The 14,040-nt window shown below is 35.9% G+C and overlaps 1 protein-coding gene across 4 annotated transcripts in view; it reads right to left on the bottom strand.

Annotated features, from left to right (window-relative positions):
• Positions 1-14,040, bottom strand: part of Vps13b (vacuolar protein sorting 13 homolog B) — a 699,658-nt gene that overhangs the window by 155,527 nt on the left and 530,091 nt on the right. For all 4 annotated transcript variants that reach the window (XM_074068910.1, XM_074068912.1, XM_074068909.1 and 1 more), the window contains exon 36: positions 2,791-3,195. In XM_074068910.1, coding sequence (XP_073925011.1) covers positions 2,791-3,195 — 405 coding nt within the window. The remainder of the gene's footprint in view (positions 1-2,790; positions 3,196-14,040) is intronic.

Here is a 14,040-nt window from a genome sequence, read left to right as displayed (position 1 = left end):
GCACATCAAAAAGGATCAAAGAGAAAGTGAGTGAGAACCAAAGAAACCCCAAGTGTGTTGTCTCATTGGGGAGCTATGCAGATTCAAACAAACAAGTGCAAATTGTTGAGGTTTTAATGAAAATTTTTCTACAATTATTTTATCTTAAGTCATTCTATACAATAACATCTGCACAGCAGATGGCTGTACTGTACTAGGGCAATGCTCCTTTTTCTCTCTCTGTTTAATAGTGCATCTGAGATGACTACTTTTGTCACTGTGCTCAATTTGGTTCAGCAAATAATTTGAAAAGTGCAGCTGCTACAGATGGCCACAATAGTTACATAAACTGTGAAGTCAAAGACACAGTTAAGTATTTCTGTATTAGATTCAACCTATAAAAAATCTGACATTAACCCCATCAAGCTCAAAGATATACTATAGAAATGTTTGGTTGGATACAAAATGATGTTACTTGAAAAATTATAAAAAGAAGTATGACTTCTGGTAGGAGGTTTATGTCTATGTGTGTGTGTTGGTGGATATTATTTACCACTTGTCCAAACTATACCTTGAAGTCATATATATATTTGCATATATTTCAAACTGTAAAGATTGAAACTAAGATATTCAACTAAATGTCTAAAGCTTAAATTTTTATATAACAATCCCGTTAAAATTCATTTTTGAAATTAATCTTTATGTAGCAGTCTCTCAATTATAGTTTTCCTAGGAATCAACCTTTAGCAATAACTAGAACTTGATACAATCTTATTTCACTTAATTATAACTCATTTTTTCTGACTTTATCTGTGTTAGCTGTTTGCACATGCTGTCATTCAAAACTGGAATGTAGAAAAAATAGATTTTGGTGTTTGTTATGGTCCCAAAATAAATTCTTTTCTATTAAGTGGCTAATTTCAATTTTGATTTAGTGTGACACAAGTAACTATTTTAGAATGCCTGCTGGATACTACCCAGCAGAGTTGTGTGAAGTATGTCATAGTCAAAGCTATAGTTTCTATTTCTGCATTTAATTAGATTTCAGAGCATAACTGTAAAAGGAGAAGGGATATGTAGTTTTTCTAGTATAAAGCGGCAAAAAAGTTACAAAAATAGGCTGAGTCTATTAATTTGTATGACTCAATGAGAGAAGGATTTTAATTGTATATTAGAGGTAAATGTTTACCAAACTATGAGTAACAAATGAATTCAAAAGGAATGGGGATGATAAAAGGAGTTAGAATTTTGAAAATAGTTTGTTTAAATTCTCCCACTCTGAGTCCTAACCTTTCCCTGCTATGATTAAGGTACAGTTGGAAAGGAGCAGGAACCTTTCCAGTATTGTCCGGGGTGCAGTTTATTTGTAGATATGTGGGGCATTGTAGTATCTAGTGTTTCATAGTATTTCATGTCCCATGAATTTGCATTTTTCATTTCTAGCTTTAAAGACAATAAAAAAAGATACAGAGCTTTTAGCTTGGCTTGGTCACAGATATTTCTAGTGAGAAAGAAATAAATCATCTATGTTTTGGCCTAAAACGAATACTTCCCAACCATAAACCTTTTTATTTCTTAACTACTGTGCTTAAACTGGCTCTATGGAACTAAGTTATAGTTAGCCTCCAGCTGCTACTTAATTATTTGTTGGTAAGCTATGGAGGTGCACATAGCTGAAGGATTTACTCTATCCCCTCAGCTATCCCATAGCCTTTACTTTTTTTTTTTTCCCTGTACAAATTATATAAGAAAGATGGTTCCCTTTTGCTACTTTTACTTTCAGGGTGAAACTTCTGGCATTTCCCCCTCAACTTTTACAGTAGCAGTTTCTGTGATTGATAACTGTTATTTCCTACCTGTGTGGTGACATTTCTCTTCCCCTCCTCACAAGTCCTCTGCCTGCCCTTTTTGATTCAGTGTGAAAAAGCACCTAACAACCTAGTCATAGTATCAGAAGAGAAAAATGAAGCTGTCACTGCCAGTTAACTTCTCAACCTCTCCGCCCATCAATGACCATGAATTTGCAGTGGGGCAAGTCTCTTTTACTGGGCTAGACACAGAAGCACAGCCTTTCCTTGCTGGGTGCTGCTGCCTAATAAAATGCCTCAATAGCATTCTTACAAAGCTGAATCTTGGCTTTTATTACATTTTGTGTAGCATATCTGCCACCACAACAATTTTTCTTTTTAAAATAAATTGTTACCAGTGACTTGATGCAGCACATCAGAATCACCTGTAGAACTTACTGAAGTCCAGTTTGCTGGGATCCATGCCCAGAGTGTCTGACGCAAAGGTTGGGGTGGGGTCTAACCTGGTCCAAGGTGATGCTGATGCTTTTGATCCTGAGATTACACTTTGAGACCCACTATTCTAATGGCTCACAAAACTTGATCCACTGTTGTTCCACCACAAGTACTTTAGGTAAAAGGAAATTAGAAATTAATAGTTTTAAAAATATCTGTAGGAAGATGCCTCAAGAGGTTGATACGTACAGCATAGGGTATTAAAATACCTAGGCTCAAAGAATTTGTTACAAAACTGTCTCTGTGATAAGGTCACAAACCAGAAATGTTCCCATCTTTAAAACTTTTAACTCTTCCACAGCACAAATCTTCAAAATGTCTCTTTCAGATAGTTAAACTATAAGGGCTACAGAGTGGCTCAAGTGGTAGAGCACCTGTTTAGCAAGTGTGAGACCCTGTGTTCAAACCCTGATACCATCAAAACAAACAAATGAATAAACAAACAAACTATATTGCTTGCTCTTTCCCCCTTTCTTCATCCCTTCCCCTGCCCTTTTCTGTGACTTACCAGGTACTTTTTGTGCTGCTTTCACACTAAGGCTTCCATTGAGGTATGATAGAGATGCTAATAGGCATGGTTTATCAGGATGTGGAACAGTTTCCATGGATACCACAATTTGAGTAGTATGGACAGAAATTTTCTGAAAGCAGGAAATGGCTCTCCACATGTTTTCTTGAAATGAAATTTGCACTCCATCACTATGAACTTTAGGTTTAGACAACTTGCCACGGTAACACTTGGAGACTGAATGTTCAAGCTTATTCAGTGTGGTGTCTGAAAGAACTGAGGTCTCTTTGCTATGTGCAAGGCTGTGTGCATTTTTTATCTTCTTTAAATATTGATTTATCTGATCCAGTTTGGTAAAACTCAGGTTTGCTTTCAAAGGCTTTGATATATCCAAGTTGATGTCAGCTATAAAAATGAAAAAGATAAAGAGAATTACTGAAGCTTTCATTAAATATGTACATTGTGATACCACGATGTTTTATTTCTTTTAATCACCACCCATTCCATTCCATGTAGTTACCTGAAGGAATATTCTCCTTAGACTACTTAATTGCCTGTGTTGCTGGCCACTTATTGGCCAGCAAGGGCCACACACAGGGATAAAGGCCACCCATTTCCACTTCTGCCCTCACACCCTAAGGCAAAATGAAGCAGGCTTTCCAGTTTGTTACTTACTTGAAGCTGGCATTCTTTCTCCCATGGAAAAAGGACTTCTCTCACTGTGCAGAACTATGTTTGACAAAATCCTGGTATTAATCAATATAGATACAACTGATTGAGTTAGCCTCCCTTACCCTTCTCTAATCAAGTTTATTTTATTTATTTATTTTTTGGTGGCACTGGCATTTGAACTCAGGACCTCATGCTTGCACTCTTACTGCTTGAGTCACTCCACCAGCCCTCTAGTCAAGTTTATGTACAAAGTGTTTGTTTCCCTTTGGTAACCCATGCAGACCGAAAGTCCTTGAATCCTTTCCTACATATTGCATTGATAAAAGTTGAAATATCTTCATTTAACTTAGGTAGACAGAAATTTCTTAAAACCTATAGTCCACTTTTTATGTATCATATATATGTTATCTTTGTCATTTAGTCATGACATTAAAACAAACCCATTTTATTATTTCTGTTTTTATCTTATTTCATCTTATAGCACTTTCTTTTTCTGTTTCTATTATCAGTAAGATATTAGACTGCAAGTATTATGAAAGCAGAGCATGTCACACATTTTTATAGCCCAGTGTCTGGCACAGTGCATTTCCCATAGTTATATGCTCAATAAATTGGAGCTTTGCTGAGCCTATCAACCATTCACTTCGTTGTGGTCCGAGGGTGTGATATACTCCCAGATGAAGCTAGGAATAACAAAATTATTAAGTGGGTGAAGTAAATATTCTACATCTGTCTTCCTAAGGAGGTCTCTTCTCATCTTCCCTGATGTTGGCACATTTGTGGTTCCTCCTGCATACCCAGGCTCACTTTTGCCCTCCCTCCTGAACATTCACTGTGTGCCCTTATCAGGGTCAGCAAAACTCTGAGTCCTCCTTTGAGCTTGCTGTCCACTGGAAAGAGCTGACACTTGAGTCACTGGTATACAATACTTACATTTTTTTTAACAGAAAAACCACCCTACCTTAAAGAATTTATTTTTTAAAACCTTACTGATATATAATTTATGTACTACAAATTTTGCCTATTTAATGTACATAATCTGATGGATTTTAAAGTACCCACAAAGTTATGCAATGATCACCACACACATACACACAGAAACCCATACCACTTAGCAGTCACACATTGGATGAGTTACCCTTTTCCCAACTCTAGCCTCAGACAACCACTAATTAGATCTTTACATTTGCCTATTTTGGGACATTTTGCATAAACAGAACCATACAATATATGATGTTTGGTGCCTGGCTTCCTTCATATATCATAATGTTTTTGAGGTTCATACATGTTTGTACATGGATCAGTACTTCAGATCTTTTTGTGGGTGAATAATATTCCAACATATGGAAATAGTACATTTTGTTTATCCATTATCAGCTGATAGACATTTGAGTTGTTTCCACTTTTTGATTGTGGTGAATAATCATGTTAAGAACATCTGCATGCAAATTTTTATGTGAACATGTTTGCAATTTTCTTAACTATCTACCTATAAGAGGGACTGCTGGGTCATATTTGATGAGAGCCATCCTATTGTGTGAAAAGTGGTATGCCAATGTGATACTGATTTGCATTTCCCCAATGACCAATATGGTGAACATTCTTTCATGTGCTTATTAGCTATTTATATATATTCTTAGGGAACACAATCTTGAATTCTTTGTTCATGTTTAAATGAGATTGCCTTTTTATTGTTGTAGGATTCTTTGTATATTGTGGATAGAAGTTACTGTCAGACACATGATCTGCAAATATTTTCTTCCATTCTGTGGATTGTCTTCTCACTTCATTTTGACTGTCTTTCAGCATTTTGTATTCCCAGCAGGGACTAATTTTCATGAAGAACAATGTATTTATTATTTTGTTTGTGCTGTTTAACCCAAAGTCACAAAATTTACAAATATGCTTCTTTTAAGGTGTACAGGTTTACCTCTTACATTAGGCCTCTGATCCTTTTTTGGATTAATCTTTGTGTATTGTGTGAGATATGGGTTCTCTTCTGCATGCATATATCCAGTTACATCAGTAACATTTGTTGGAGGGCATTATTTTTGACTTGTAGAGTGTTGGTTAGTGAAAGAAGCTGGTGAGAAAAATATTTTAGGGAAAATGAATGGTTTGAAGGGCCCATACTTTTACCTGCTCTATCTACATATTCTTTTGTGTGAGGTTCCAAATGCTGTGATCTCACAGAAAATAATAGCGCCGTTTTCCACAATGAAAAACAGAGAGCAATCTTAGCAGATGATTGCAAAAAAAGAAAAACCAAGTAAAGCTAAAATAGAGAGAAGATTCAGATGTTGGGGCCTGAACCTGAATGCTTTTTCCTGGATTCATAAGTGCTTATTCAACCTTTCCTGGATAAGTCAGAAGTGCTTATCCAACCTAGTGATTTACCTAGAAAGGTACCCAGACATCCAAACCAAGATGAACCTAAGAGATCCATTTTTCTCTGACTGCAAATTGGCATAGCATCCATGGAATAGTGTACATGAGAGTTGTCAATTACTACCTTGATATGGACCCTTATTTCTCAGGGATCACTGTGGTCCCAGGAACACAGATGTTTATAACTCTGGCTACTTGCCTAACTTGTCTTTTGAGACTCAACTCATGTCACTTCTAGAAAATATTTTTTTGACTTCTGCTGCTGAGAGAGATGCCTTTCATCGTTGCTTTCAGAATATCACTGGGCACCTATTTATATGATTTTTATAGTTGTCTGCCTAGGTTCTGTCATAATTCAGTGAACTATGAGCTCCTTTAAAGTAGAGACTGTCCTAAATCATAGTATTCTAAATATCTAACCTATTGTTCAGTGTATTGTAACTAAATGAATGTTTAATAATATAACAAAGGGAAAAGTGAACGAATAAAAAGGCCTTCTGCCCCTTTCTGCTGAACTCCTACAGGCTTATCAAATCACTTCATCCAAAATAATCCATTAATTCCTCTCATACATGCTGTTTTCCCTGTCTTGGTTATGGCTCTATAATCGACCACAAGGCTAAAGTTAGAAATCTGACTATTTTTTTGCTTTAGGTGGTATTGGGGTTTGAACTCAGAGCCCCATGCATGCTAGACAGGTTCTCTACCACTTGAGCCACCACCAGCTAAAAATCTGATTTTTGACTCATTTCATTACTTCTTTCCTTGGTCTCAGTCCAAACAGTGAATAAATTCTGTCACAACATTGCTTGTATTACAAAAATCTTAAAGAAATGGACAGATTTCTAGATACATATGATCACCCAAAACTGAACCAAGAAGATATTAATCACCTGACTAGATCTATAACACAAAATGAAATTGAAGCAGCAATCAAGAGTCTCCCCAAAAAGAAAAGTCCAGGACCTGATGGACTCTCTGCTGAATTCTATCAGACCTTTAAAGAAGAACTGACACCAACCCTTCTTAAACTGTTCCACAAAACAGAAAGGGAAGGAAAACCGCCCAAACACATTTTATGAAGCCAGTATTACACTTATCCCAAAACCAGGCAAAGACACCTCCAAAAAGGAGAACTATAGGCCAATCTCCTTAATGAACATTGATGCAAAAATCCTCAATAAAATAATGGCAAACTGAACTCAACAACACATCAAAAAGTTTATTCACCACGACCAGGTAGAGTAGGCCTCATCCCAGGGATGCAGGGGTGGTTCGACATATGAAAATCAATAAATGTAATAAACCACATTAACAGAAGCAAAGACAAAAACCACTTGATCATCTCAATACATGCAGAAAAAGCCTTTGATAAGATCCAACACCATTTCATGATAAAAGCTCTAAGAAAACTAGGAATAGAAGGAAAGTACCTCAACATTATAAAAGCTATATATGACAAACCTACAGCCAGCATTATATTTAATGGAGAAAAACTGAAACCTTTCCCTCTAAAATCAGGAACTAGACAAGGACGCCCACTATCTCCACTCCTATTCAACATAGTACTGGAATTCCTAGCCAGAGCAATTAGACAAGAAGAAGGAATAAAAGGAATACAAATAGGTAAAGAAACTGTCAAAATATTCCTATTTGCAGACAACATGATCCTATACCTTAAAGACCCAAAAAACTCTACTCAGAAGCTTCTACACACCATCAACAGCTATAGCAAGGTAGCAGGATATAAAATCAACATAGAAAAATCATTAGTATTTCTATACACTAATAATGAACAAACTGAGAAAGAATATATGAAAACAATTCCAGTTACAATAGCCTAAAAAAAAATCAAATACTTAGGTGTAAACCTAACAAAGGATGTGAATGACCTCTACAAGGAAAACTATAAACTTCTGAAGAAAGAGATTGAGGAAGACTATAGAAAGTGGAGAGATCTTCCATGCTCATGGATTGGTAGAATCAACATAGTAAAAATGTCTATACTCCCAAAAGTAATCTACATGTTTAATGCAATTCCCATCAAAATTCCAATGACATTCATTAAAGAGATTGAAAAATCTACTGTGAAATTTATATGGAAATCCAAGAGGCCACGAATAGCCAAGGCAATACTCAGTCAAAAGAACAATGCTGGAGGTATCACAATACCTGACTTCAAACTATATTACAAAGTAATAACAATAAAAACAGCATGGTACTGGCACAAAAACAGACACGAAGACCAGTGGAACAGAATAGAGGACCCAGATATGAACCCACACAACTATAACCAACTTGTCTTTGACAAAGGTGCTAAACATATATGATGGAGAAAAGACAGCCTCTTCAACAAAAACTGCTGGGAAAACTGGTTAGCAGTCTGCAAAAAACTGAAACTACATCCATGTATGTCACCCTATACCAATATTAACTCAAAATGGATCAAGGATCTTAATATCAGACCACAAACTCTAAAGTTGGTACAGGAAAGAGTAGGAAATACTCTGGAATTAGTAGGCATAGGTAAGAACTTTCTCAATGGAACCCCAGCAGCACAGCAACTAAGAGATAGCATAGATAAATGGGACTTCATAAAACTAAAAAGCTTCTGCTCAACAAAAGAAATGGTCTCTAAACTGAAGAGAACACCCACAGAGTGGGAGAAAATATTTGCCAGCTGCACATCAGACAAAGGACTGATAACCAGAATATAAAGGGAACTTAGAAAACTAAATTCTCCCAAAATTAATGAACCAATAAAGAAATGGACAAGTGAACTAAACAGAACTTTCTCAAAAGAAGAAATTCAAATGGCCAAAAAACACATGAAAAAATGCTCACCATCTCCAGCAATAAAGGAAATGCAAATTAAAACCACACTAAGATTCCACCCCACCCCTGTTAGAAGAGCCATCATTAGCAACACCACAAACAACAGGTGTTGGCGAGGATGTGGGGAAAAAGGAACCTTTGTACACTGCTGGTGGGAATGTAAACTAGTACAACCACTCTGGAAAAAAATTTGGAGGCTACTCAAAAAGGTAAACATTGATCTACCATATGATCCAGCAATACCACTCTTGGGGATATACCCAAAAGAATGTGACACAGGTTACTCCAGAGGCACCTGCACACTCATGTTTATTGCAGCACTATTCACAATAGCCAAGTTATGGAAACAGCCAAGATGCCCCACTACTGATGAGTGGATTAAGAAAATGTGGCATTTATACACAATGGAATTTTATGCAGCCATGAAGAAGAATGAAATGTTATCATTCGCTGGTAAATGGGTGGAATTGGAGAACATCATTCTGAGTGAGGTTAGCCTGGCCCAAAAGACCAAAGATCATATGTTCTCCCTCATATGTGGACATTAGATCAAGGGCAAATGCAACAAGGGGATTGGACTTTGATCACATGATAAAGCGAGAGCACACAAGGGAGGTATGAGGATAGGTAAGACATCTAAAAAACTAGATAGCATTTGTTGCCCTTAATGCAGAGAAACTAAAGCAGATACCTTAAAAGCAACTGAGGCCAATAGGAGAAGGGGACCAGGAACTAGAGAAAAGGTTAGATCAAGAAGAATTAACCTAGAAGGTAACACACATGTACAGGAAATCAATGCAAGTTAACTCCCTGTATAGCTATCCTTATCTCAACTAGCAAAAACCCTTGTTCCTTCCTATTACTGCTTATACTCGCTCTTCAAAAAAATTAGAGATAAGAGCAAAATAGTTTCTGCCAGGTAGCGAGGGGATGGGGGGGGAGAGAGAGGGGGTGGGGAGTTTAGAGTGGGGATGAGGGAAGGGGAGTGAAATGACCCAAACATTGTATGCACATATGAATAAAAAAAAACTGCTTGAATTAAATCTCCTTTTCTCTAGCATTCCAGCCTTTCCTCAATTTCCTCCTCTATGTCTTTGATATTTGTTCAGTTATTATAAAGCCTCCTAAATGGTTTCTCTGTCTAGACTGAATCCTTTTAATCCAGAGTAACCACCCAAATGATTTGTTTTAAATGTGATCCCATGTGTTTCACTCCTGCTTAAAACTCTTTATTGGCTTCTACTCACCTAGGAAATAATGGACCAATTTCCTTAAGATGGAAGTAAAGGTCTTCCTTTCTGTAATTACAGCCATTGCCTACATTACCTTTAAAGTCCAGAAACATCAGAGTTCATAGAACCCACTTCTCCTAATCCACACAATGTGATACTACTAGACCTTTGTTCATGTGTTTAATGTAACCTTTTTATATCTGCCGAACTTATAGTCTTCAAGATACTGCTCAGCATTTTCTCCAAGAAGTTTATGTGCAAGCCTAGCCAAGTTTCTCTCCTTGAGTTGCAAACCTTCTGTATAAGTATCTTTATATAAGATTGTATGTCCCATCAGTCAAGAAGATCTTAAGTGTACATTTTTCATCCTCGCTATTTAGTATCAGGCCTCAAACTCAGCATGAAGCACATTTGGTCACTTCTTGCTACAGAACTTCAGAAATTCTAATCTAGTTCTGTGGTAGGCAGAATTCTAACAATGACCCTCCTTCCCAATATTCCCAGTCCCTGGTTATCAAAACAAACACCAGTTTAGGTATTTCTGTGTGGTGAAAAAAATTTATTGCTATGATCAAAGTCTTAATTCAGTTTCATGTCCATCAGAGATGGAGATTAACTAGTAGACCTAATCTAATTCATATAAGCATTTAAAAGGCAGATGAAAGAAGCAAAAGGAGCAGTCAGAGCGATCTGAAGTGTGAAAAGGGCTCTTTGAGGATGGTGGGGATTATGTGAGAAGGCACATGCAGTCCCTACCTAGAGCTGAGGCCAACTCCTGGACAACAGCAAATAAGAATTGGAGGCTTCAGTCTTACCATGACAAGGAACTAGATTATGCAAACAACCAGAATGAGTTTAGAAGTAGATTCTTTCCAGGAGTCTCTAGATTAGTACCTATTCCAAATGACATTGATCTTAGCTTTGTGAGACACTCTGAGTATAGAACCCAGCTAAAACAACTTGGACTTCTCAGTCATAGGATTGTAAAGAGAGATTGTGCTATTATCAGCTATATTTGCTGTAATCTGTTATGTATCACTCAAACACTAATATAAATTCTATATGTACATATGTTCGCCTGATTTATGTGAACATAAATCAAGTTTCAAGGTTTAGGAATATTCAACTCAGCTTTCTTGTATCCATTCCCTTAAAGTAAAAATATCTAACATACTTTAAAAGTATCTAATGTAATCTTCTCTTTTATTAGTGGCCTATTCCTTCCTTTAAAAATTATTTCAGAGTTCCAGGAAAGAAACTGTTTCTTCCAGTAGAGCAAATACAGCCACAAAATCTGTAGTGAGCACCTATTTGTGAGGTAACTGGGAAAGAAAAACAGAATTCGAAATACCATTCCAGTGGTGGTAAGTCATTTATTCTCCCCTTACTCCTAGTTTGGACCAATGGCAGTCCCAAACCCAGGGGTGAGCATCAGGTGTAGATAAGAGGAGGCATAAGGAGAAAGATCTCATTTCTGGTTTCAAAGACTATGAGGGAGACTCTTAACGGTCAGAGGGACTATAATAATTGTTTTTTTTTGTTGTTCTTCTTCTTCTTCTTTCTTTTCCTCAGTCTCTAGTGTCCCAGAAAACAGAAAAGGAGAGAACATTTCTAATTTATTTGATGAGACGAATATTTATGAGACCAAAACACAACAAAGTATAAGAAAACTATACACCAATATTCCCCAATATTAAGAAGAGAATCTGACAAGGTTTTAGAATACAAGGCCATGACACAAAAATCAATTGGATTTCTACAAACTAACAACGTGTAGTTGGAATTAAAAAAAACTTACAACAAGACACCTAAAAAATTAGCTAGCATTTGTTGCCCTCAACACAGAGAAACTAAAGCAGATACATTAAAAGCAACTGATGCCAATAAGAAAAGGGGACCAGGAACTAGAGAAAAGGTTAGATAAAAAAGAATTAACCTAGAAGGTAACACACACGCACAGGAAATTAATGTGAGTCAACTCCCTGTATAGCTATCCTTATCTCAACTAGCAAAAACACTTGTTCCTTCCTGTTACTGCTTATACTCTCTCTTCAACAAAATTAGAGATAAGGGAAAAATAGTTTCTGTCGGGTAGCTAAGGAGTGGGGGTGGGGGGGAGGGGGAGGGGGGTGGGTGGGTAAGGGAGGGGGTAAGGGCAGGGGGGAGAAATGACCCAAGCATTGTATGCACATATGAATAATAAAAAAAAAAACCTTACAACAACAAAATAGCATTTACAATTGCTCCAAATGAAAGAAATACTTAAGCATAACTCTAATACACATACCATATTTAGAAAATTCAACATGATAAAGATAGCAGTTGTTCCCAAATTGATCTATAATTTTTAACACAATTTCAATAAAAATTCTAGCAGTATTCACCTTAAATATAGAGACGCTGATTCTAAAATTTATATAGTAAATGAAAAGTAGTAGAATAGTCAAATCACTTTTGAAAAAGAATATCAGAAGGCTCAAATGACCTGATGTTAAGACTTTCCATAAAGCTGAGAATGGACATATATATGTAAAGTGGATCAGAAGAGAGAATCCAGAAATTGAGTCCAAAAAATGCTGTCAAATGATTATTGGAAAAGGTGGAAAAGCAATTAAATGGAGAAAGGACAGTTTTAACAACAAATATTGATGTGTGCAAAAGAAAAAAAAAGGTGCCTCGAACTCAACTTTATTCCATTTATAAAAACTAGTTCAAAATTCAAAAGAGATTTAAATATAAAATGTAAAATTGTAAAACGTTCTTAAGGAGAATATATAGGATAAATCTTCAAGTCCTGGAGATAAACAGAATTTTTAGACATAATACCAAAATTCATGATTCATTTAAAAAATTGTGAACTGAACTTCACCAAAATTAGAAATGTTTATGCCATAAATGGTCATGTTAAGAGAATGGTAGTATAAAATCCAGTGTTAAGAGGGCTACATACAAGTGTTAAAATTCATAGAAGTCTACAAAAAAAGGTCAATTTTACTGCACATTAGTTTAAAAATTACCTCAGTGTCATATGGGTGACAAGATAGATTTTCCTACTCATTTTCATTCTTTTGCCCTCATATTGTTCCTCAAAAGGCTAAAAGTTAAATGCGCCATGATTTTTGTATGTAGGGAAAGCCCACACAAGGCCCCAGTGTTAACAGCTTTGCACTGAGTCAGTGTCCCTTTCTCATATAGTTTGTCCTGAAAGGTGTCAGTGTGATTTACAAGTTTACTTTCCACTTATGACAGACCTCTAACAAGGTAGTACAACATTTATACTGAGCCCTTTAATGGTGAGAGAAGGTTAGACTTTCTGCAGGATCTGAGAAATAAGCATTCCTAAATGTGAGGAAAGCCATAGGTCTATTCCTGATTTTATTAGTATCAAAGGTGGCAGCAGATGAAAATTTGGGGCATTAGTACCTGTATTATAGTCAGATTAGCCAGTAAAATTCAAAAGTACAGGATAATCTGGCATAATCCTAAGTAATTTATCATGAGAATGAATATATTCTTTCAAATAACTTTAATCCTATTACAAAATAAAATTTAAAAGAAGTTTCTTTTTTATCAATAGAGTTCAAATTTTGATAATTCAGAAAAAGAACTATAATTCTAATCATATTTGGGGATTTTCACTGTGAATCTATTTTGACTTATATTATTGACTTTATTTTACCAAATAGCTTTATGAATATCCTGAATCAGAAAGATCCACTTCCAAAGCAATATAAAATGTCAACCAATAGTATATATTCAAGAATAATGGCCCCAAATTGAGATGACAACTACATAATTAATTATAGTTGCCTTTCTTGCTCTGTGTTTTAAGAGTCATAAATCTCTATCAGAGTACTAGTTCATATAAATGATAAGCCAGGACTCAAAATATTTTAGAAACACAAAAATCTGAAGAAATATCTTGAACCTCCCTCTCTTCCATAGTTTGTTCCAAGTTTGAGTATGGTTTTAAACTTTAGTACTAAATTCAGATGCATAAATGCTACAGAATATAAAGATTTAAAAGTTTATTTAAATTTCTTATACATTTGGTTTCATGAATTTGAACAGTGCATTTTAATGTCAGCTGTAAGCTGGTTCTTGGAGGACCCTTTCTTGAATT

The sequence above is a fragment of the Castor canadensis genome, chromosome 3, assembly GCF_047511655.1.
Source record: "Castor canadensis chromosome 3, mCasCan1.hap1v2, whole genome shotgun sequence".
In the NCBI taxonomy this organism is placed as follows: domain Eukaryota; kingdom Metazoa; phylum Chordata; class Mammalia; order Rodentia; family Castoridae; genus Castor; species Castor canadensis.
This window is presented reverse-complemented; position numbering and strand designations above follow the sequence as displayed.